At 36.9% G+C, this 25,374-nt stretch overlaps 1 protein-coding gene across 2 annotated transcripts in view; it reads right to left on the bottom strand.

Annotated features, from left to right (window-relative positions):
* Window positions 1–25,374, bottom strand: part of NF1 (neurofibromin 1) — a 292,160-nt gene that overhangs the window by 209,864 nt on the left and 56,922 nt on the right. For both annotated transcript variants that reach the window (XM_025363565.1, XM_025363566.1), the window contains exons 2-5: window positions 14,873–15,016; window positions 11,966–12,049; window positions 7,254–7,444; window positions 291–397 (exon numbers count right to left, since the gene is read on the bottom strand). In XM_025363565.1, coding sequence (XP_025219350.1) covers window positions 291–397; window positions 7,254–7,444; window positions 11,966–12,049; window positions 14,873–15,016 — 526 coding nt within the window. The remainder of the gene's footprint in view (window positions 1–290; window positions 398–7,253; window positions 7,445–11,965; window positions 12,050–14,872; window positions 15,017–25,374) is intronic.

Here is a 25,374-nt window from a genome sequence, read left to right as displayed (position 1 = left end):
AGAAAAATGAAATAAGAGCACCCTCGCATTCTCTGTATTGAAAACAAAAATTGTAGTTAAGCAAAACTTTCCATTGCCAAGATTTAAAAGGCTCATTTTCTCTACTGCATTATTTTCAAAGATTGAAAAATAATTAACCATATGTTATTACTGGCTATTTCACAAGGAAATGTCATTATGAAATCCAGTTTGGTGTTCTAGTTCAGCACAATTAATATAATTAGTACATTCATGATACTGGTTTTTGACCTAGTGATTTTTTTTCAGATATATTATACATTTAAACTTACCCTTCAGGAGTCGTTTTAATTTTGCACAATCCACATTGATATACTGTAACAATTCTATATCATGAACATCAACATTGTCTTCTGAACAAACAGTTAATTCCTGTAACCTAAAAAGTAAAAACCAAAAATAACTTATCAAATTAAGTATTAGGGGCCAGGTGTGGTAGCTCACACCTGTAATCCCAGCACTTTGGGAGGCCAAGGCAGGAGGATCACTTGAGGCCAGGAGTTCAAGACCAGCCTGGGCAACATAGCAAGACACCATCTCTACAAAAAAAATACAAAAATTAGCCGGGCATGATGGCACACACCTATAGGTCCAGCTACTCAGGAGGCTAAGGGAGGAGGATCTCTTGAGCTTAGAAGTTTGAAGCTGCAATGAGCTGTGATCACACCGCTGTACTCCAGCCTGAGTAACAGAGGGAGGCCCTGTCTCTTTAAAAAAAAACAAAAACAAAAAAAGTCTTAGAGTATCTCTAAATTCTGAATTCAACAGATTCTTCCCCCAAAGATGAGTTCATAAGAGTAAAGACACATATAAAAATAAAGCCATAAATATTTCTTATAAAATCCTAAAGGAACATAACTAACTTAAAGGATATGATAAAAGAAACCATGATAATCCAGTAAACGTAGCATTGTAGCATCCTTATCCTTAAGACTGAGGTGTCTAAATGATATTTCCAACTTTCGGCCAGGGTTCTTTGGGAAAATTATTTAATTCCAGGATGGGGGCAAGAGATCTACAAGATGAGGGCAGGTCACCTTGGGCTTGAAAACAAGGAAACTATCAACAACTATCAGAGTCATGTCAAATATCACACAGGTATGGACTTTAGGCATCTCAACTGTCAAAAATGGGATAATCTGAGGATCAAAAGAATTATGTCTACAATGGAAATACATACAATAAATTAAAATTCACAAGCCTGTTGTAATATTGAAAGAAAAAACTCATGGGTAACCTTTCGCAACTGTTAGGGTACCAACTCGTTCTGATAATGAAAAATGAAAGTCAAGTCTGTATCCTGCATTCCCTACATGGACTCTATGGCAAGATAACTAAACACACAATGAAGCAAAAATCTTTCACAGAAGTCACAATTTTAAAATAAAGAATGAATGACAGAATAGAAAACTTCATTTTGCAGCCCCCAGTGAAGTGGAATCCAGGCAGTGATCATCAGTGATTACCAAAAATATTAGGTACAAATTTATGGGAAACTGTATAATGAATGCATAACACTGATAACATCGAAATCCAACCACTGATCATAACATTAAAAGTCAGTAATAGGACATGTTTCCTGATGTGATGCTTTAGGAACCACACAGCATCATCAGTAAAGTATTCTTGTCCTCCCAGCCAAATGAACCTGAATCCAGTGAAACCCAAATACAGAATGTAGAAAGTTTTATAAGGCAAATAGCACAGTCCAACAAATAAACGGCATGAGAAAAAAAGGAGAGCAAGGTGAAGAAATGAAGAAATGACACAGATTAACAGAGGCTCAGGAGAAATATCAACCAATTGCAAAGTATGCATCCTGTTTGTATCTTAATTTCAACAAAACAAATAAAAAAGCCATTTCTGAGATAATGAAAAAAAATTAAACACAAATTTGGCAATACATGATATTAAGGAATTATGATTCTTGATAGGTATGACAATACTATAGTTAAATGCTTAAAAATCTATTTATTAGAGATATATACTGAAATATTTACAGGTGAAATGATGTCTGGGGTTTGCTTTAAATTACTGAAAAGGGAGGAAGAGAAATCATAGCATGCTGGAAACAGTTAAAGCAGGGTAAGAGATGCATGGGGAACTGAAGTACTGTTCTCTCTGCTATGTGTATGTTTTAATTTTTCCACAATGAACAGTTTTCAAAATTCATATTTCAAATTACAAGTAAAAGTATAATTTTAATTAAAAGTAAAACTATAATAAGTAAGCTGGATTTTACTAACTTCTACTTATATCAACTAGATTTCTGAAACATGAATGAAACTTTATATTCACAGGGTACATTTACTTTGTATTTGAAAACTGAGTAAGCCTTTTTTCATTGCACTTTTCAGTTTGTACATGTACATGTGTTTATGTAATTATTTGATTAATATCCCTCCTTCACAGTAGAATGTAAGCTTATAAGGACAGGAATATCTGTTTAAACCAAAGTTTCTCTTATGCTGAATATGAAGTTATCACAAATGTAGAAAAATTTAACACTTAACAAATATGTAGATACTTTTAAACTGATAAAAGAAATTCACTTAGCCTAAATGTTAATAAAAGCAATTAAACTTTTCTTCCATTTTACATCAAAAACCACAGCGCTCAGATTTTCAAAAGTTGGTATTGCTAACCTATTAAATTATGCTACCTAATGAGGCATACTCATTATTCATATTAATAGACATCAAAAACATAAGCAGCACAATTAAATTGCTAACTTTTATAAATGCAGCAATAGAGATATGGAGAAAAGGCACAAATACTATGTGGTCTTATAATTTATAAGAAGTAACTTGAATTTCAATCATTTAGTGCAATTTGCAACTGAGTTATTAATCATTACACTAAACCTTCAGTTGATAAGAATGTAATCAATCCTATTCTTTCTTCTCAAATTTTCCTTTCACTCACTTTAGCTTTAATTAGCCTACAGCTAACAGTAAAACTATTCTAAGCACTTACATGAACACTCTTCCTATCATCAGGGTAAGAAAAGCTCAGCATTTCAAGCTGGGAATGAGGTTGTCCTCAATGCTAAAAATTCCACAGCTGCTGCAAAGAGCATAGAAATATGGAGTACGGCTCCTTAGAAAACACAACATCACAGATCAGCAACACCAACTTTTCAAAAGCTGACTCTTGTGTTTGCTTGTGAAAAATGGAAGAAAAATTTTGTCACTTTTATAGTCTGGTACCCTTATTGGGAGCAGGTATTTTGTGAAGGTTAAACATCATTTCTGAAGCAGAGAAATCAGATAAAGGGTAGTCTGAGCAAAAGAAATGAAGAGTAGAAAACCCATCACTAAACCATCTAGAAAGACTAGGCATACTGAAAGATACTTTAAATGTACAGGTCCAGAAAAGAAGAAAACTGAAAACCAGAGAGTTAAGTACATGAGTACATGGTCTGGCCCTGCAACAAAGGAAAGATGAGTGAGGTTTTTGATCTCCTTAACCTAGAAGCTTGGGGCTTAACATCCACATGGAGACTGGATATAAAGCCTTGTAACCTAATAATTCAGGATTCTAACCGGGGCCCTGCATAAAATATGAACTAGAAAGAACAATGCACTTCCCCCACCACCACCACCCCCCACAAAAAAAAAAAGAAAAAAGAAAAAATATCTACCAGCACAATGAAGCTTACCTGCTCTGCCTAAACTTTGGATAAAGTGAAAAAAGTCATCTAGAGCTGTTTACCTTCTAAGAGTTTACAGTTCAAATTTATACTGCCCATACAGGGTGGGACAGAGAAATTAAGAAAGAAATAGTTCCAGAACTGGGCACCTGGCAAATGCAAATGCAAAACCATCACTAGAACATTCCCTCAGCCCAAGACTACAAAAGATTCTCAAAGAAAATATAGGCCCCACTAAAGATAACTTTCCAATTAAGGATTCCAAAACTGAGATGAAACAATTCGCTATGAATGAATCAGCACAAACAAATCAATATTAAACAGTACTAAAGAGAATGTAAAATATGTTTTAAATGATCAGAGACATAGAAAAAAACTGAAAACTATTTTTATAAAAGGAGTAAGAAACCATAATGAACAGATTTATATAGAACCAAATGGTAAACTGTAAAGAACCAAATGACGTTTAAAGTCATTGGGTCTTCTGCTTCTGGTGGTATATCAAATTAGATATTCTGAAGCACCGTCTCACTACAAAACAACTAGATCTACTGCAGTTGTGGAGTAATTCTGTGGAGAAAGCAGCTACTCCTCTACATAAAATAGTACTATGAGCCACAGAAAATGGTATAGTCCAGGAGAAAAATAAAGCTATCTTAAGATTTATAGCCAGCCAGGCATGGTAGCTCACACCCTGTAACCCCAACACTTTGGGAGGCTAAGGCAGGAGGATCCCTTGAGCCCAGGGGTTCAAGACAAGCCTCGGCAACATGGCAAGACCCTGTCTCTACAAAAAAATTAAAGAAACTAGCCAGGCATGGTGGCACATGCCTGTAGTCCTGGCTACTCGAGAGGCTGAGGTGGGAGGATCTCTTGAGCCCAGGAGGTCGAGGCTGCAGTGAGCCATGTTCACATCACTGCACTCCAGACTAGGTGACAGAGAGAGACTATGTCTCAAAAAAAATAAATAAAGTAGGCCGGGCGCGGTGGCTCAAGCCTGTAATCCCAGCACTTTGGGAGGCCGAGACGGGCGGATCACGAGGTCAGGAGATCGAGACCATCCTGGCTAACACAGTGAAACCCCGTCTCTACTAAAAAATACAAAAAACCAGCCGGGCGAGGTGGCAGGCGCCTGTAGTCCCAGCTACTCGGGAGGCTGAGGCAGGAGAATGGCGCAAACCCGGGAGGCGGAGCTTGCAGTGAGCTGAGATCCGGCCACTGCACTCCAGCCTGGGCGACAGAGCGAGACTCCGTCTCAAAAAAATAAATAAATAAATAAATAAATAAATAAATCTGTAGCCTATCTTCCCCTAAAGAAAAATAAAGGTCAGAAATAAAAAAAACCAAATCTTAAAGGAGAAACATTGACGGGGAGAATGGACAAACAGGAAACATCTTCATGATACTGATTCATCTATTATATATGAAACATAAAATCAATCTTTAGAAAGAACTGCCATTCAAGCCACATGCATATTTTAAGTCACCTAATACTGTGACAGCGTAAGATGTTCCCACTTAAAGTAAACCATCATAATGGTCTTTTAGATGAGTGATCCTTCAACAAGATCAGCTCCTATTTCTGACGCAAGTTAAATGAAACTGCAAATGCAGTTGTCTGAAACAACGTTATTTCATAGATGCCATTTCTGAGCAGTCTGTCCTCTAAAAGCTAATAAAATTTTAGACACTTGGTTTCTATTCTGGCAACAGTGAACTAGATTCAGGAAATAAAGAAAAGTTGCTTATTTTTTACATGTGCTAATGCTGCAAAATCCCATAAAGTAAAACCTTTGGTGACTAGAAATTTTCTAGAATTTTCCAAGGTGGCACATTTGTTGTGTTCTATAAAGCAGCTCATGCATTGATAGACTAAAAGACATTTGGGTTTTTTTGTATCACTTTCAACCTTCAATGTAACAGGTGTTTCAAACAGTAAGGCTGGCCGAGCAGTCACCTAAATGAAAACAGTTTGCGTCTTTTATTAAATACAGTTTTCCACCCTCCTATTCTGTAGGTATTTATTACCTTGCTGACTCAACCACTGTATTATTACTCAGAATATAAAATGTTACTGCTCAAAAGATTTCATGAAAATATTTTTCTATCATATATATATCACTCAAGATTACCAATAATATACCATTAAATAAAACTTTAATTTTCTTTGGATCAAGAATTGTGCTGAGGTTGAAAAATATTGCTGCCTAGGATCTTAATTATAGAAATGTCATTGTTGATTAAAAAGATTGCAGGACTTTGAAGTTAATCAATTCCTCCAAAAAAACATAACACAGATTCTCAAATGGTGATGTATGTTGTCATTCACACTTGCTAGAAAACAACAAAGGAATCAGTAAATCTGACTAATAAAGTCCACTGTTCATACAACACTGACAAGCCAAAGATGCAGGCATCAACAGAGAGGACTGTTTTTCTCTATTCGGTATTAGTCTTCGATTCATGAATCACTAAATAATTTGTGCTATAGTGTCTAATTAAGTTAATAACCCATTTGACTTTACTTGCCTGAGAAAGGCAAATCATTTGCATAACAACAATTTGCAGAGTTACTTGCTACTGTCACTTATAATTCTATCTCACTGGGCACTACCTATACTAATTTCTCCACCTGTATGTAGCATATCACAACTAATGCTCAGGATGATTTTGAGTCATCAATAAAAGCTTGAATTATATTTTTGATACATCTTTAAAAACAGAAGTATATTTTATAAAAAGGATTTCATCAAAATGTGGCTAAAATAGATAGGGAAGCAATCTGGTATAGTGAAACTAATATGAATTCTAAAGCCAGTCTGACTTAGAAATTTTGGGTCCTCCATTATTTGGCACATCACCTTAACTTTTTTGAGTATTAGTTTGCTCACCTGTAAAATGGGGGAAGTATCATCAGGGTTACTGTGAGGATGAGACAGCAAAGGAAATGCTGTAAATACTCAATAAATGGCAGTATTTTACATACACTTAAAACACAGTCCACTTTCTGGAGAATTCTACTTCGCAATTATTCACTTCCTTGTGTTTCCACATCACTTAGGTTTTTTTTTGTTTTTGTTTTTGTTTTGTTTTTTGGTAACCTAAGATCTTGTGATAAAGGGTAGAGTTGTGAAAGTATTCGAATTCTGACTACTCTCATCAATTATTCCATCTGATTGGGTAGTTTCATTTAAAGGAATAATGTTTAAAAAGCCAAACCAAAAGTTCATACCTAGTATTGTTTTTTAAAGCCTGCTCACGGCAGATATTTTAATGTAAAATTTAGACTTTCACATTCATAACAGTGCTCTTATTTAATTGCACATATCAATATCACAATATTACACAATTAAAATGTCGAAGATATTAATGCATAAAATTTCTACGAAAGCCTAGACAAACTCATTTCTCCGGAGGCTGAGGTAGGAGGATCACCTAAGCCTGGGAGGTTGAAGCTGCTGTGAGGGGCAACAGAATTTGTCTCAAAAACAAAAATCCTCATTTCTGTTAACTTTTTATGTAGTCAAAATCAAGACTTCTAGTATTCATATTACTTTAGTCCCATGTGGATTTACACACTAACCTGGTAGAAATGCGACTAAAGACTGCATTGAAGTTGTTGCAGCTGAGAGAAAATAAAACCCCAGAGGCAGAATTCCGAAGTTCAGCTGCATGCTGGTTTCCTTCACGACAGGTGTGAAGAAAATGGCAGATTTCTGGCAGCAACTGTTTGACCAGCATCGTTTCATCTAATCTCATTGTGTCCTTTGGTTGCTAAAATAGAAATAATCACATTATTCTAAAACTTTAATTTGATCTATAAACACTTCTATTATGAAAATTTTCAAACACACAGAACAAAAATAATGAACACCTATATACACACTTCCTAGATTTAACAACTGTTAACATTTTATCATATTTGCTACATCTGTCTAAAGATAGTTTAATAAAGAGGATGGTTCCATCTCTGACCCCATAATCACAATTAAAGTTCAATCCCCCTGCCATCCTTACTAGTTCTCCCATTCCTGTTGCTCTCTTGTTCATCAAATGAGCCCTTCCCTGGGAATCCCCATTTTGTTGTGAGTTCTACAATTACAGAATCAACTTAACTCATACTGATTGATGAGTGCACTGTGTCATCTGTCTTAACATTTAAGTAAATTCCCGGGTGAGCATTCACACTTGCTTTTGTGCAGACTGACCAAAACAGACACTACTTACTCAAAGTAATTTTATTTTGGTTGAATCTTTTCAAAGTAAGTTATAAATATAATACTTCATCCCATGTGACCTGGCATCTCTTAAAAGTAAGAATTTTCTCTAATGTAACTTCAATACAATTAACACACCAAGGAAAAATAAACAATTCCCTTGTGTCATCTAATACCAAGTCTGAATTCAAATTTCACCACTGTCCCCCAAAACGTCTTTCGTAGCCATTTTTACTCAATAAGGATCCAAAAAAGTTCACCGATTGCAATAGGATGTTTCCTTAGTTTCATTATTCTGTGCAAGGGCATAATCTCAGCTCACTACAACTTCCACCTCCAGGGTTAAAGTGATTCTCCTGCCTCAGCCTCCCGAATAGCTGGGATTACAGGCGCCCGCCACCACGCCCAGCTAATTTTTGTACTTTTAGTAGAGCCGGGGTTTTGCCATGTTGGCCAGGCTGGTCTCAAACTCCTGACCTCAAGTGATCCACCCTCCTTGGCCTCCCAAAGTGCTGGGATTACAGGCATGAGCCACCACCCCCAGCCCATATTCACCACTCTTATTTCCCATGACTTTAAGTGGGTCAGCTGCCTTACAGAATGTTCTATATCCTTGATTTAATTATTTTCCAGTGACATAGATTGATTTGCTCTTCTAGTTACTGTATTGTGTATTTTCTTATTTATTTATTTTTTGAGACGGAGTCTCGCTCTATGGCCCAGGCTGGAGTGCAGTGGCACAATCTTGGCTCACTCCAACCTCTGCCTCCTGGTTTCAAGTGATTCTCCTGCCTCAACTTCCTGAGTAGCTGGGACTACAGACACATGCCACCAAGTCTGGCTAATTTTTGTATTTCTAGCAGATATGGGGTTTCGCCATGTTGGCCAGGCTGGTCTTGGATTCCTGACCTCAAGCGATCCGCCTGTCTCAACCTCCCAAAGTGCTAGGATTCCAGGTGTAAGCCATGGCGCCCAGCCTGTATATTTTCTGTAATCTAAAATTTAAACCTAATGGTCTGATTAGATTGAGGTTAAACAGTTTAGGGGATTCACTACAGGTTACATTACATCGCACCATGAGCACAAAAAGCGAGGTTGTCCCACTAATGACACCAAGTTTGATAACTTTGGTGTTAACACTGAAATCTCTACTTTGTAAAGTAAATATATACTTTACAATTAACAATCAATGGATAAGTTATCCTGCAGGTATGCTGTTCCACATTACTATTTCACCTAACAGTCTTGATATCTGTATGTGGATAAGAATTTTAATAACACTGAGCAAGATGGCAAAGAACAAAAATCTGTACAATCGTGTGCTACGCTCAATTCTGTAACTGCAATCCAAGCACTCTCAGATGCAAATACACTAAAACATAGGGACAATACATAAACAGACTTCATAAAAACCTGTGGGCCAGGCGCGGTGGCTCAAGCCTGTAATCCTAGCACTTTGGGAGGCCGAGACGGGAGGATCATGAGGTCAGGAGATTGAGACCATCCTGGCGAACACGGTGAAACCCCGTCTCTACTAAAAAATACAAAAAACTAGCCAGGCGAGGTGGCGGGCGCCTGTAGTCCCAGCTACTCAGGAGGCTGAGGCAGGAGAATAGCGTGAACCTGGGAGGCGGAGCTTGCAGTGAGCTGAGATCCGGCCACTGCACTTCAGCCTGGGCAACAGAGTGAGACTCCGTCTCAAAAAAAACAAAAAAACAAAAAAACAAAAAAACAAAAACCTGTGAATTCACATTACAATGCCTATTTCTTGTTTATAGACTAACCAAATAATACAGATGTTAACTCTAACATAAAAATCTGAGAAGTATTAAATCTTTTAAATAAGTCATATTCACGGGAACAAAAATACTTAAGATTCCTCAAATTCTACAAAATTTCACTTACAACATATTGGTAAGTATTTTTCTTTCACTTAACTATTCCAACTATGTATATGACAAACATGTACTTGTGAGCTCAGTTCTTCTTAAACTGCCTCAATTTACTTTGATTTAAAACTAAGAATCAAGAAACATCTGTAAAATCATTGAAGGAAATAAAGAAAACAATTGTTCAATAATATAAATAGCATTATTTTTTAAATCGTAAATGTAATGAAAAAGCGTACACATTTTTCAACAGTAGAGCAGGGCAAGGTAATATACATTTTATGCATTATATAAGTTATACCAGGCCCACTTATTAGCATTTCCATTAGGCTATCTTCAAAGAGTATTAAATCAAACAGAGGCCAATAATATCAGTATCATTCTCCAAAATACATTTATCATTACCTCTCAATTACAAATGTTAATGGAGAAAAGTTGTGAAACTGAACAAGGCAATAAACCACCCCGCACCTCACCATTCAGTCATCGGTGTGGCTGATATACTCGTAATTTGCAGTCAAAGTAATAAGACCACTGGAAAAAACTGATTCAAGAAAAGCTTAAAATTTGCCCATCTTCCCAATTCCATAATTCTATGTAACAGCTCTTTATCTCTTTCACTCCATTTTACACGAACAATAGCATATCACAAGTTAACAGAAAATACCATGCTAAAACAACTAGCTCACCTTCGATTTTAAGTAGAAAACTTACAAACACTGTCTCCATAATTTTGGAATATGGTCAAGGGTCAATAAGAAAATTTAAAATATTATGCTTAGGGCAGGCACAGTAGTTCACATCTGTAATCCCAGGACTTTGGGAGGCCAAAGTGGGCAGATCACTTGAGGATAGGAGACAAACTAGCCTGACCAACATAGTGGAAACCCCACGGCTACCGAAAATACAAAAAAATCAGCTGGGCATGGTGGTGCATGCCTGTAATCCCAGCTACTCGGGACTCTGAGGCATGAGAATAGCTTGAACCTAGGAAGTGGAGGTTGCAGTGAGCCAAGAAAGTGCCACTGTACTTCAGCCTGTGCCACAGAGTGAGACTCTGTCTCAAAAAATATATATATACACACACTATATATATATTTATACATATACTGGAAATGTCTATATATACTATATATACACATATATATTTATATATACACAACATGTAGTGTGTATATATATATAATGTCTGTGTATACATATATATTTTGCTTAGATTTTTTGGCTTATAGCCTTCCCTAAGGATACACAATTGTGTCAATATAATTTTTTTTTTTCAATTCCCTATCCCAGTGCTTCCACCAACACTTCTCAACCACACTATCAGTCCTCATATATTAAGGTCTCTTTCAACTAGTTTTACTATAGCGAACTGCAACATATGTGGAACAGGGAAGCAATTCTGAATAAAAACAAAATTCTGAATTCTGAGCCAAAGGAAGAGAGAACATAAGAAATGAGTTAATTTCAATACACATGGACTAGGCAGATCATTAAAATGGAGGTATTCAATTTATATATTTATATAAACTCTCACCATGTTCCAGGAAGAATTAAGGATACTGACATATAGAAATACTTTCTTTACACAATAGAAATAGTCTTGAAAAAGTTCAAATTAATTAATGGTTGAAATACACTGTGGTAACAACTTACAGGAAACCAGAGAAATAATTGTTTGGTACTCTCCTCCACATACCTATCACATGTGTGTGTGTCTACATAAAACAAGTGTTCTCAAGGTAGTATCTATCCTTAATAGGTTTAATTTTTAAGTTCTCATTTACATAAATTTGAAAAGTAGAATATCAAAATCATATTCATATAGGAGGAAATACAAGATTACTCTTGGTCTTCTGAATCACATTCTCCAACAACTCTCTGAGAGATCCGTCAAATTAAATAGTGATCTCTTCATAAATATTTTCTAAAAACCTGAGAGACAGATACGTGGCTGAAACATAACATTTTATAAGTAAACTTAACATCTGTTTAATTTACAAAAGATGAGAGAATTTTCTCACGAAAAATTGTCACCAGGTCAGCTATTATTAACAAAACTCGTATTTATATGTCTTAGACAAAAGTCCGTATGACTGTCCTCTTGATCCACATCTGTACTTTGGTACATAAGATCATTCTCAAGATTGAATTCACAAAGCCTGCCTACTTAAGATCAATTTACTTACCCCAGCAAGACATTTTTCCAGTGTATCCAAAATAATCAACTGAGAGAGATATAAATTTTTTTCAGCAGCTTCTCCAAATATTCTCTAACAGAAAAGATATTCAGAACGTAAAAGTTAGTTTCACTCTCTGCTACCAATCAACACACAACTGAAAAGTGAAAGACTAAAAGATCAACAATAATCTTCTATTTTATCTCCCAGATTATACTATACTTAAATTTATTATTTCTGATTTTATCCTAATCCTCATAAAAACTAAATTCTCAGGCAAACAGAAATGGCATTTATTAAGAGTTTGCCATTAACCTTGTAACAGTAAAAGATGCTGTTTTGGTTCATGTTTTAAAAATACGTAGGATTTAGACACACATATAGATCTGTACCAGAATCTTGAATTGGGGATTTAACTACACTTTTATGCCAAGAAATAATCAAAGTCTTAATTTTCATAGCAAAAAAATGCTACAGCACCATAGTGAATTTTAAGTACTCACTATCCTCAAAATGAATACTACGTATGTATTAACAAGAGACTACGGTTTTGAAAACTTATTTAATAAGCACTAAATGAAAGCCAATATAACAATGCTGTTTTGTTTTGAAAAAAGGGTCCCAAATATTAAAATATTTCAATCTAACTGGGAACACAGCCATATATTCATATGTGCAAATACTAAACTGTGCCCCACACACTGCAACAGAGGAGCTAAAAAAAATATTAAATGTCTTTAGGTAAATCTCTTTATATATTTATAAATAGTCCTACTTTTGGGGGGAAAATACTAATTTTTTCCATAAAGAAGGTAAACAATTTTCTACACCTCCAGTTTATTAGTTTTGTACGTTTAGAGTATTGTGTAAGCAACTTTCTTAAAAGGAAACACACCAAGGATGATGTGAACAAAAAGTTAAACACCACACGCTCTCACTCATATGTGGAAGCTAAAAAGAGTAAAAAGTAGAAGACAGGACACTAGAGGGAGGAAGGGTAGGATAGGGGGAATCGGGGTGGGTAGAGATTTGTTAAAGGATACAGAAATACAGATTTATAGGAAGAATAAGACTTAGTGTTCTATACTACTGTAGAATGACTACATGAACATTATATAGTTAAGTTTTTTTTTTTTTTGAGACGGAGTCTCATTGTCACCCAGGGTGGAGTGCAGTGGCGCATCTTGGCTCACTGCAAGCTCCGCCTCCCAGGTTCACACCATTCTCCTGCCTCAGCCTCCCGAGTAGCTGGGACTATGGGCACATGCTGCCACACCCCGCTAAGGTTTTTTTTTTTTTGGTAGAGACAGGGTTTCACCGCCCGTCTCAGCCTCCCAAAGTGCTGCGATTACAGGTGTGAGCCACTGCGCCGGCCTATAGTTAACATTACATAGTTTCAAATAACAGGAGAATATTCAATATTTCCAACACAAAGAAATGATAAATGTTGAGATGATGGATATGTTAATTACCCTAGTGGGATCACTATGTATTATATGTATTGAAACATCAATGTACCCATAAACATGTACAATTACTGTGTATCAATTAAAAAACAAAACAGAACAAGAGAAAAAGTATTTAAAATATGGGAATAAGGCAAAAAGGTAACTTCATGTCTTTTCAATGTCATACTAGAACATTATCTAATAAACCTAAGGAGCATCTCAAAAAAAAGGGAGGGGGAATGATCTTCACAACCTATAACCAGTTGTTTCACAACTCAATACAAACAAATACAAATTGGGATTATAAATGCAGGCTGGGCATGGTGGCTCACACCTGTAATCCCAGCACTTTGGGAGGTCGAGGCAGGCGGATCACTTAAGGTCAGGAGTTTGAGACCAGCCTGGCCAAAATGGTGAAACCTTGTCTCTACTAAAAATACAAAAAAATTAGCCGAGCATGGTGGCGCATGCCTGTAATCCCAGCTACTGGGGAGCCTGAGGCAGCAGAATCACTTTAGCTAGGGAGGGGGAGGTTACGGTGAGCCGAGATTGCGCCACTGCACTCCAGCCTGGGTGACAGAATGAGACCCTGTCATTCATTCATTTATTCATTCATTCATTCATAAATAAATAAATGCTAAAGACTGGCAGACAGTTCAGAGTTAATCAAGAAAAATCCAGATCAGTTGCCAGGAACTGAGTATGTTAGTTTGGAACAGCTTAGAATGGAGACATTAAATAGGAATTTAGAGAGAGGAAGGGATCACTTGAGAGACAAAAGATGTTGTATGTTCAAAGGTACAGTGGGAGAACAGTTGGAGTACTCTGAAGTCTAGGAAACGTCAATAGATTTTAGAAAATGGGAAGAAGAAAGAAATGAGCTTTTAACAGTGGAATTATTTGATGAAACGGGTATTTGAGAAAAACTGTTTCAACAACAGGCTAACTACTATAGAATCTGTCACAGGTTACAGAAGGTAGAAAAAACACAGTAATATCTTCAATAAAAAATCAATCCACATTTTAGGACTATGAGATCATATTCTATCATCTACTTAGGGCTGAGACAATCATATGTAAATTGAAATAAGATGCTGAAGAAAAATATGTGTAATAGATTACTGTAGTCAGTTCGTGTATCACACAAAAGCTGTATGAAATCCTAATTCAAGAAAAATACTGGAAAAGGAAATATGGTCACAAAGAATAGGAGATGTTTCTAAGGGAAACAATAAATTAAAATGAAAGTTAGTTACTTGTGCTCACTGAATCTAAAACCCAGCTAATTAAAAATTTGAACAAATAAAATAAAAAGGGTTCTCTGTGCTTGTAAACAAAATAAGATTAATGGTTATATCCAAAGTCCACAGAAAATCCCTTTCCATACTTCAAAATATACTGTTCTAAACTTTTTAATCAAAAACAAAAGAAAGCAAATTCCCCAAAACACAGTAACCCAAATACTCACCATATTGTTAACATTCTTTAAGATAGTAGTGAGGCCGCTTATAACCAAAGAAAACTTGTATTTGGAAATATTGATTAGACATTCCTTGTTGTGCTCAGTACTGACTTTGGTATGTGTGTTCTGCTGTCCTGTTTTTATTGGAAGCTGAAAAAAAAAGAAAAAAAACATGTTAAGAGCTTATCCTTAAAAATGACTATAAATAACTTACTTCCCATTGAAAATCATGATGTTTTAGGAAAATTGTATCAACCACAGATACCTATATTTGCACCTCAAACTCCAATTTTCAAACTCCAATATATGATACACAGATAACTATATCTGAATTTCAAACTCCAATATATGATAGCATTTATTATAGCAAATCTTAAATTATTTGGAAACTTTCACTTTTGCAGCTTTCTTTCTGGAAGTCTTAAATCTCTAGCTACAAAATTAAATTCTTCACCCAGCACTATATAAGAAGAAATGATGACTCACAGAAATAGAGCTATTTCCTTGTGGCTAAAAATTATTTCAGAGAATGTCTGCAATAAAATGCATACAACCGTTTCCCTTATCCATTGAACTCAGACATTAAAAGAAAAACAGACCAAGAAAATATATGTCCTAGACCTCTAGTCAATAATGGCAAACAACTGCTGATTGTTCAGAAGCAAGAACAAACTATAAAACCTGGAAAAAACACAGTAAGACTGACTCAGTAAGATAAGCACCCTCAGCTACACAATTGAAGGGATAAAAGAACACAAGTAGATAAATCCCATGAGAAAAAATATTCTATGAGAAGATCACATTTACATTTCTCTGTGAATGAGTTAAGTTCCACTGTCTAGAAGTTCATCTCTACTCTGCTCAAAAACAGCAAAAGCATCATAGACATACTTACTGTTAATATTAAACCCTGCTAATGCTAACAAAGAAACCTAGCAATGTTCCTCTGTGAAAAAAACAAACCTGAATATAACATTCTCATTTTTAACATAGTACAACTAAAGGTGGAAAGAGACCGAGGGGCATGCCCAAGTTTGCTAAATCAGTTAATAATGGACGATTATCTTGATAGTAAAGAAATACTAAACAGGCTGGGCACAGTGGCTCAGGCCTGTAATCCTAGCACTTTGGGAGGCTGAGGCAGGCAAATCACGAGGTCAGGAGATTGAGACCATCCTGGCCAACATGGTGAAACCCAGACTCTACTAAAAATACAAAAATTAGCTGGGTGTAGTGCCATGCACCTGTAATCCAAGCTATTTGGGAGGCTGAGGCCTGCCAAATTGCTTGAATCCAGGAGGCAGAGATTGCAGTAAGCCGAGATCACGCCACTGCACTCCAGTCTGGTGATAGAGCGAGACTCCATCTCAAAAAAAAAAAAAAAAAAAAAAATACTAAATGAAATGGGGGGGGCATTTTTAGAGTGTAAAGGAGTGGGCAGAACAGAAACTACAAAACTTTGTAATGTTAATTATAAAGATTATGGAGGAAAAAAACCGGAAGGGCCAAAAATAGGACTTTCAGAAGACAGCAGGAGCTAAAATGCAGCTTGTGAATCTCCCTAAGTATCCCGTAAAAATCAGAGAAACGGCCAGGTGCAGAGGCTCACATTTGTAATCCCAGAACTTTGGGGGGCCGAGGCAGGCAGATCACTTGAGGTCAAAAGTTCAAGACCAGCCTGGCCAACATGGTGCAACCCTGTCTCTACTAAAAAATACAAAAAATTAGCCAAGCATGGTGGCATACATCTACTAGGGAGGCTGAGGCACGAGAATGGCTTGAACAGCAGGTGGAGGTTGCAGTGAGCTGAGATCACACCACTGCACTCCAGCTTGAGCATCAGAGGCTCTGTCTCAAAAAAAAACATTAGAGAAACTAGAATTCTTCTAGTAAAACCACAAACTGATGAACATCTACATGAAAATGAAGGGACAAGGCCCCTCATTCCCAAACCCAGAGAAGTGAACAAATAGAAACAAACCATTTACAGTTACAAAACTGGTTGGGGACAGGCGCAATGGCTCATGCCTATAATTCCAGCACTTTTTTGAGGCTGAGGCAGGAGGACTGCTTGAGTCCAGGAGTTTAAGATCAGCCTGGGCAACAGAGTGAGACCTCATCTTTACTTTAAAAAAAAAAAAAAAAAAAAAAAAAAAAAGCTAGTCTTGGTAGTGTGTGCCTATAATCCAGTTACTCAAGAGGCTGAGGCAGGAGGACTGCTTGAGTCCAGAAAGTTGCAGTGATCTAGCCACTGCACTCCAACCTGGCCAATGGAGTGAGATCCTGTCTCTAGAAAACAAAAAACAAAAACACTGGTGTGGTATAAGCATCTATGCAAGAGAAAGCAGGTGGAAGGAGAATGTCTAATGGATCTGACAAGAGGAGATTCCCCAATGTACTACATCCTTAATAAAAAGCACAGCAGCCCAATTTAGGAATATTAGCCAAAACAGAGGGTAGTTATGCTTACTGCAATTTGCAGATGAGTGAAAAAGGCCTATGATAAAGTCTGAAGAGAATGGAGCACATTCAAAACCATCACTGTCTAATAGAATTTGCTGTGGTAATGATACTGCTCTGTATGGGCAATGCCCAATATAATAGCCACTAGTCGTCACATGTAGCTATTAACCACTTGTAACCTAGCTGGCATAGATGAGAAATCAAAAGTTTAAAGTTTATTTAAATTATTATTAAATAAAGTTTATTTAAATTTAGCTTTAAGTAGCCACACATGTAATTATTAGATCTGACTGGACAGCACAGTTCTAGCCCACACTGAGAAGAAACTGCTGAGAATAAACTCCAAACCAAAAACACAGGTAAAGGGAGAAAAGGAAAAAGGTCCAAATAAAGATGAAAAACAGAAAGATGAACAAGAGAGTTCTGAAAGAATGAGACCATTTTTTTTTTAATTTCATGAAAATAAAAAAAGAATAAGCTCTAGAGCCATAAAGCTACAAAGCTATCCTGGCCTACAATATCCAAAAAGACATATCCACCAAGAGATGAAAACTGTAAATGATTATTTCAAAGTGAGCCAAGAGAAATTAAGAAAAATACAAAAGATGTGGAATAACACAAATAAGAATTACAGATAGAAATAAGTTGGCAGAACTCAAGAAATAATTAGAAGATAAATCATTTCAGAAATGAAGACTAACCAGAAGATACACAAGAATGAATTAACACAGAAGATAATGCTTTAAGAGTAAACGAATGTTGAAAAAAAAAAGGAGGAATAAGGAGGAAAGTTGTAATATAAAAAAGTAATTACATATGAGATAGTAAGGATTTGCAATAAAGTGACAAAAAAGATACAAAAAGAAGATCCAACATACATATAACGGGAATCACCAAAGAAAGAAACCAAACCAATGGAATAAAATGGATAGTAGAAACTAGAATTCAAGAAAACTTTGCTGAAATTATTATCGAAATTTTTAAAAACTTGAAGCCATATCTTTAATGTGCATACCACACACCTGGAAAAAGTGAGCCAGAATGACCAACACCTGAACATATTTTGAACTTCTGTGAACAAGAAAAAAAAAATCTTTTGAACTTACAGGAAGAGGAAATTATTTATACAAAAAAAATATTAGACTCTCATCAGACTTTGACAAAATTTTGTCAGAAAACAATAAAGTAAATAAATGTAAGATATTTAAAGAAAACATAAACCAAGGATTTCATATATAGCCAAAATGAATTCAAATACAGTCAGCCCTCTGAATCCATGAGTTCTCCATCTACGCATCCAAGAAACTGCAGATCAAAAAATTAGGTATTATAAATAACAACTATTTACATAGTATTACATTGTAATAGGTATTATAAGTAATCAAGGGATGATTTAAAGTACACAGAAAGATATGTGCAGGCTATATGCAAATACCACACCATTTCATATCAGGGACTTGAGCATCTGCAGATTTCACTGTCCATGGGGGGTCCTGGAACCAATGTCTCAGATACTGAGACACAATTGTATAGCAATGACAAACTGTTCTAAACTGCAAGAACCCTGGAAATTTTGTTCCCTTTTCCTTTTCCTGGAGGATATACTAGGGCATATGCTTCAGATGACCAAAATACCTCGAGAGACATCCACATTAATAAGAATCATAAATATATTTAGTCATGTGTCACTTAATGATGGGGTATGTTCTGAGAAATGTGTCCTTACATGATTCCACTATCATGTGACATCACAGTGTACTTATACAAACCTAGATAGTATAGCCTGCCACACCCCTAGGCTATATGGTAACAGGGTACAAAACTGTACAGCATGTTACTGTTTTGAATATTCTTGGCAACTTTAACACATAGTGTTTGTATATCTAAACACAGAAAAGGTAAAGATACCGTATTATAATACTAAGGGACTCCCATTACATATGCAGTCCATCATTGACCAAAATGTCATTATGTGGAGCATCATCGTATTTTTTCTTTTTTTTTTTTTTTTGGAGACAGAGCCTTGCTCTGTCACCCAGGCTGAAGTGCAGTGGCATAATCTCGGCTCACCACAACCTCTGCTTCCCAGGTTCAAGTGATTCCCCTGCCTCAGCCTCCCTAGTAGCTGGGATTACAGGTGTGCACCACCATGCCTGGCTATCTTTTTTGTATTTTTAGTAGGGACGGGGTTTCACCATGTTGGTCAGACTGGTCTTGAACTCCTGACCTCAGGTAATCCACCCGCCTCGGCCTCCCAAAGTGCTGGGATTACAGGCATGAGCCACCGCGCCCAGCTGGAGCATCACTGTATTTTCTAAAAGAACTGAGAATGGTGGTAATAAGGGAGAAAGTATATTAGGTGACTGCTTTATGTACTTGATAATATAGATACAATTATCAAAATTGAGGAGAGGGAGGGTGGTGACAGCATATAAATAGCAGATTATGTTTCTTGTCTTGTTATTAACTGAGAGTAAAATGCCAGGAAAAAAGATGAGAAAAGGAGGTTTCTAGTTCATTTCATTATTGCTCAGAGTAAAAAACCAACACATAATACCCCTCCACCCCAAAAGAGAAGGAAATTAGAATACCATATAAAGGTATTAATACAATGGTAACCACCAGAACAAAAACACAAATTGTTCTGGTGGTGTGTGGTGTGTTAACTGTTAAGCTGGGAACTACTTTCCCAGATCCCATTCACTGTATGGTTCTGGGTTAGAGTTGGTCTAAAGGGTAATTTGTACAGGCTGTCTATCCCTAATCCAAAAATCTGAAACCTACAACACTCTAAAGTCCAAACTTGTTGATCAACAACATGACTCTCAAAGGGAAATGCTCATTTCAGATTAGGGATGATCATGAGGAGTAAAATGCAAATATTCTAGAACCCAAAAATACCTGAAATCCAAAACACTTCTGGTCCCAAGCATTTCAGATAAGGGATACTCAACCTGTATAAAATTTGTTTGAAATGTGGAAGTGAAGCAGCAGCTATTGTTCTGAAGGTTTTCACACTAAGATACAATGAGAGACAGATACAGAGCACCCAGAAAGTTCCAGCTTTTACTCTCTTTCACTCTACGTCCAGCTCTTTCTTTGGACCAGTGGTCACTTTGCTGACCAATACTAGCCCAAACCTACCACCAGATGCTTGGGTGCAAACCTACAGGGCTTTGTAAGACAAACCTTACATGGCAAGAGCGTCCCACAGTGCCCTCTTCAAGCTCCTCCTTCATAATCTCACTTCAGTGGCTGGATATACTTAACTTCTCAGACTTCCCAAACCCCTCCAACTTATCTATCCATTGTCATTGATTTGGACGATCTGGTTAGTGGACTCCCCGATCCTCCAATTCCCCATTCTAGATACTCACCTCACTTAATCCCCTCAAAACTGTATACAATCTAATTTCTACAATAAATTCCTTATCATTACACAGTCTGAATGCTGGTCTGAATAAATCTTTCTAAATACAAAAATATACGTCGAGGCCAAGGCACACAATTGAAACCAGCCTGGCCAACATCGTGAAACTCCATCTCTACCAAAATACAAAAAAATTAGCCGGTGCACACCTACAGTCCCAGCTACTTGGAAGGCTGAGGCATGATAACTGCTTCAACCCAGGGGGCAGAGAATGCAGTGAGCTAAGCCCCACTGCACTCCAGCCTGGGCAACAGAGCAAGACTCTGTCTCAAAAAGTGTGTGTGTGTGTGTCTGTGTGTGTGTATGTGTACGTGTATATATGCGTATATATTTATATATGCTGAAAGAGCAAAGAGCATGAACACAGTGACACTTAAATAAAAGGCATGTATAAAATTAAATGTAATGTAAAACCAAAAAATGAATCAAAATTCATTAAACGATAGAATAATCTCCAGGATATATCTTAAGTTAAAAAAAAAAACAAGATGGAGAAAATATATACAGTATGTTCCATTCATCTAAGAAGAGGGAGGAGATAGAAATATATGTTTCTTATATTAAGAAACAAAACAAAACAGCAGAAGAATGAAATGCTCAAAGAAGTTAGTGGTTGCCTTTAGGAAATGAAAAGAAATAAAGTAGAAGTGACAAGGATAGAATCCATATTCTATATGGAATACATATTGTTTTTGTAGATTTCATTTTAGAACTATGTAACTTACATAAACATAAAATTAAAATTTTAAGAAGTCTAGAAATAAAAAATGAACAAATGAACTGAAATCTGTATCTAATTCTTTAATGGTATAATCATAAAGAAAGGAACTAAATAATTCTGTGGTATTTTAATTCCATCACTCCTAGTGTCTCTAAAAACCCCCGACTTTCAGCATGGGAAATAAAAGTAATGGTAAAGTAAAGCACCTGTAGTCTTGAATTTTAAATAGAAGTATCTATATGAAGTCAAGATATTTTATTTTGTATTTTAAAACATATACTTCTACTTCTGTCGACTGAAAATGCCTAGAAACAATGACCAATCCCATAGTAATGACTAATGACCAATCCCATAGTAATCCTCACTCAGTTATAATCCTGAACTACCATTTCCCAGTAAAAGGAATCTGAACTCCTTTAGGAAATGGCTGCTTCTATGTCTGGAGGTAAAAACACACACATATACACACACACACACACACAAAGGACATAATGACCCTGGAACATCTTGTCATACCAGACAGCAGCACTGACTAATAAGAGTCAAGTCAAAAATGGTTAGGAATGAATTTTAAAGAGGTCCCCACTGGCCAAAAGTGTAATAATTTGAACATTGTTAAGGACAGCAATTTACTGAAACATACTAAATATATTTAAATCCATACTACTGTTTCCATGTAGGACAGAGTAATTTACTGCAAAACAATAGCTCCCACCACAAACTTAATTTCTAACAAAAGATGAAATATAAAAATCATCTGTTTGAAGAATTCAGAGAGCTACTGAAGGAATAGGGATTAGTAACACTAAGATTCCAAAAAGAGTGAGCTATAATGAGATAAGGGGATCTTCTGCAGCTGCTTTTCCCCAGAATTTGCAGATTCTGGTCAGGAAAAGAGATTGAGAAATAAGGCTTTTTTCCCCAGGCAATATATCTCTATTGGAAGAAGAAACCATCAGAGATTCTGGTGTTCACTGAGAGCTAGATTGGCAAAACTGAAGACGTGAGGGAATCTCAAATGCCCCCATGAGTGGAAGAGTGTAAAAAGGCTAAACTAAAAACTTCTGAAAAGCAGAATTTGAAAGCCTTGCAGCTTCAAGACGACTTTAAAAGATTTCAGAATCTGCTAGTGGAGACCTTAGTAAATACAGTTCTCAGTGATAAGCCCTGGAAGGCTGTGTCTTCTACAAACAGGAGCACATTACAGCAACTGGAAACCTTGGTGAGCTACTAGTAGGTAACTCAGCACTTACCTTGGAAACTGGCATTATCTGCTGAAATTGGCATTATCTGTTAAAAGTGAACACACACACACACATTCAGCAATTTCACTAGATATATATACCCAACAGAAATGTATATATGTTCACCAAAAGACAGGCACAACAATGTTTTATAGCAGCATGTTTTATAATTTCCAACAACTGGAACAATCCAAATGTCAATAGCATAAATGGTTTATAAAAACTGGTATAGTCATACCATGAAAAAATACACTATAATTGTGAGCTTAATTTCACAAATACAATACTGACAGAAGTCAGAACAAGATATACTGTATGATGTTACATAAATTTCAAAACCATGCTAAATTCATCCCATGATTTCAGAAGTCAGGATAGATCCCTGGAAGACAGTGACTGAAAGGAAACACAAGGAGGACTTCTAGATTCACAGCATTGTTTTATTTCTTGATCTGGATACTGTTTACACTGGTGTGTTTACTTTGTGAACATTTAACTGAGCTGTGTATTTACAATTTGTGCCCTTTTCTATACACATAACAGAAAGTTTGCTAAATATATGCTTAAATCCATGAATGCATAATGATAATAAAAAACAAAAACAAATTGGCCATTTGGTGGATACAAAGAAATCATGGTAGACCCTGAGGTGCTACCCAGTTAGTTCCTCCTTCAAAAAAAGACTTGCCTTAAATGCTGGGAGTGCTATCAGTCAGCCCCTTCAGGGAATGCCTCACCTACAGGCAACAACCCTGTTCAAGGTCATACCCTTCCCAAGATAACCCACATCCAAGGACTAATTGATATGGCAATATAAAGGCCTGGACACCTCAGCCACCGCAATTCTGGGCAACTCAGAAGAGCCATTCTTGCCCCAGGCTCCCATTCTCGCTCCAGGCTCCCAGTGGGGGTTGGCCAAAGCTGGTGTTGGGCCTGCACTGCATTTGCCAAGTGCTCCTCACTCCCAGCTGTTGATTTCAAAGAAAAAAAGATAACAACAAAAAAGCTGATTAACTTCCAATTGAAGACTAAGTTTGAAAGCTAGAGAACCTCTGAAAACAGAGACTCTCCTCTCCTGCAGCAAGAGGGCAGAGAGACCTAAGGACCAGAACCAGCACTTAATTATCACTCATTTACTATACTTCTATATCTCAGAGATATACAGGTTGGATGGATGGATGGATGGACGGAAGGACTGACAGACGGACAAACAGATAGATTAGGTATCTAAATCTATATGTGTGGAGCTTCAAAGGTTGAACTCCCAAAGGCAGCAGGTCACCTACGCCCAGATCAGGGACCCGGCTGGGAAAGAACAAGATTCTGACACATGGAATGGAAACATCTGGGTTGGTGCTCCCAAAAATCTTGTCTCCCCAGATTCCTGAACCTTCTGCCAACAACCAGTGAGCCTGGAAGAGAACCCCAAGCCTCAGATAAGATTGAGACCCCAACCAAAACCTTGATTTCAGCCTGGTGAGAACCCAGCTAAGCAATGCCCTGACTCCTGACCCACAGAAACTGTAAGATAGTAATTTTGTGAATTTTAGGCTACTGTTTGTGGTAGTTTGTTACACGGCAATAGAAAACTAGAACAACTACCAAACCTGAATCTATAATGTAAACTCTTGTGAGCTTCAGATGTGTTATCCAAATGTCCATTTGGTTTCTCCACATGGATAACTTGTAGGCACTTCAAACTCAACATTTCCAAAGCTTAATTCATAATCTTCCTACTATGTTTCCTGTCTTAGTAAATAATACCACAATCTCCAGTGTCAGCAACACCATATGGAACAGAAGAACTGCCCAGTTGAACCTGTTCTCTCAGATGTCCCATGTTGGACATCTGAGAATCTTCATGATACTTTGTTCCCTTTACTTCATCTCCCTTTAGTCAGAGGAATTTTTAAAATATATTTTGGCCTCCACCTTTACTCATTTCTCAACTTGCTCAGAAGCCAGGCAGGGAAGGAAGAAAAGTGGTACTCAGATCTCCCAGGCTCCTACTAACAGCACCAAATCCTATGACAGAGAAAAAAAAAAAAATCAAGATTAAGGAGTTCTAAGTAACCAAGAATTTATCAGATGAGGTGGTCAGGGGAAGCTCTCTGAAGATGTGACATTTGAGCAGAGACCTAAAAGTAGTAAAAAAAAAAAAAAAAAGGGAAGACCAGCCATGGGATTAGTGGTTGACACCTCTAAACCCAACACTTCGGGAAGCCGAGGCAGGCGGATCACATGAGGTCAGGAATTTGAGACCAGCCTGGCCAACATGGGGAAACCTCGTGAAACCAAAAAATACAAAACTTAGCCAGGCATGGTGGTACATGCTTGCAGTCCCAGCTACTCAGGAGGCTGAGGTGGAAGAATTGCTTTAAACCAGGAGACAGAGGTTGCAGTGAGCCAAGATCACACCACTGCACTCCAGCCTGGGCAACAGAGTGAGACTCTGTCTCAAAATAAATGAATGAATGAATGAATGAATGAGAATGGGAAGACCCATGCAAAGATCTAAAGAAGAACATTCACGGCAGTAGTTGCAAGTAAAATGGATCCGATGTTGGGTGTGCCATGTTCAAAGCCTACCAAGAGGGCCAATGTGGTTAACCCAAAGGCAACAAAAGAGGAAAATCTAGGGGATGTGGTC

Source organism: Theropithecus gelada, chromosome 16 (genome assembly GCF_003255815.1).
Source record: "Theropithecus gelada isolate Dixy chromosome 16, Tgel_1.0, whole genome shotgun sequence".
Taxonomy (NCBI): domain Eukaryota; kingdom Metazoa; phylum Chordata; class Mammalia; order Primates; family Cercopithecidae; genus Theropithecus; species Theropithecus gelada.
Note: the sequence above shows the minus strand (reverse complement) of the source record. Positions and strands in the feature narration are given on the sequence as shown.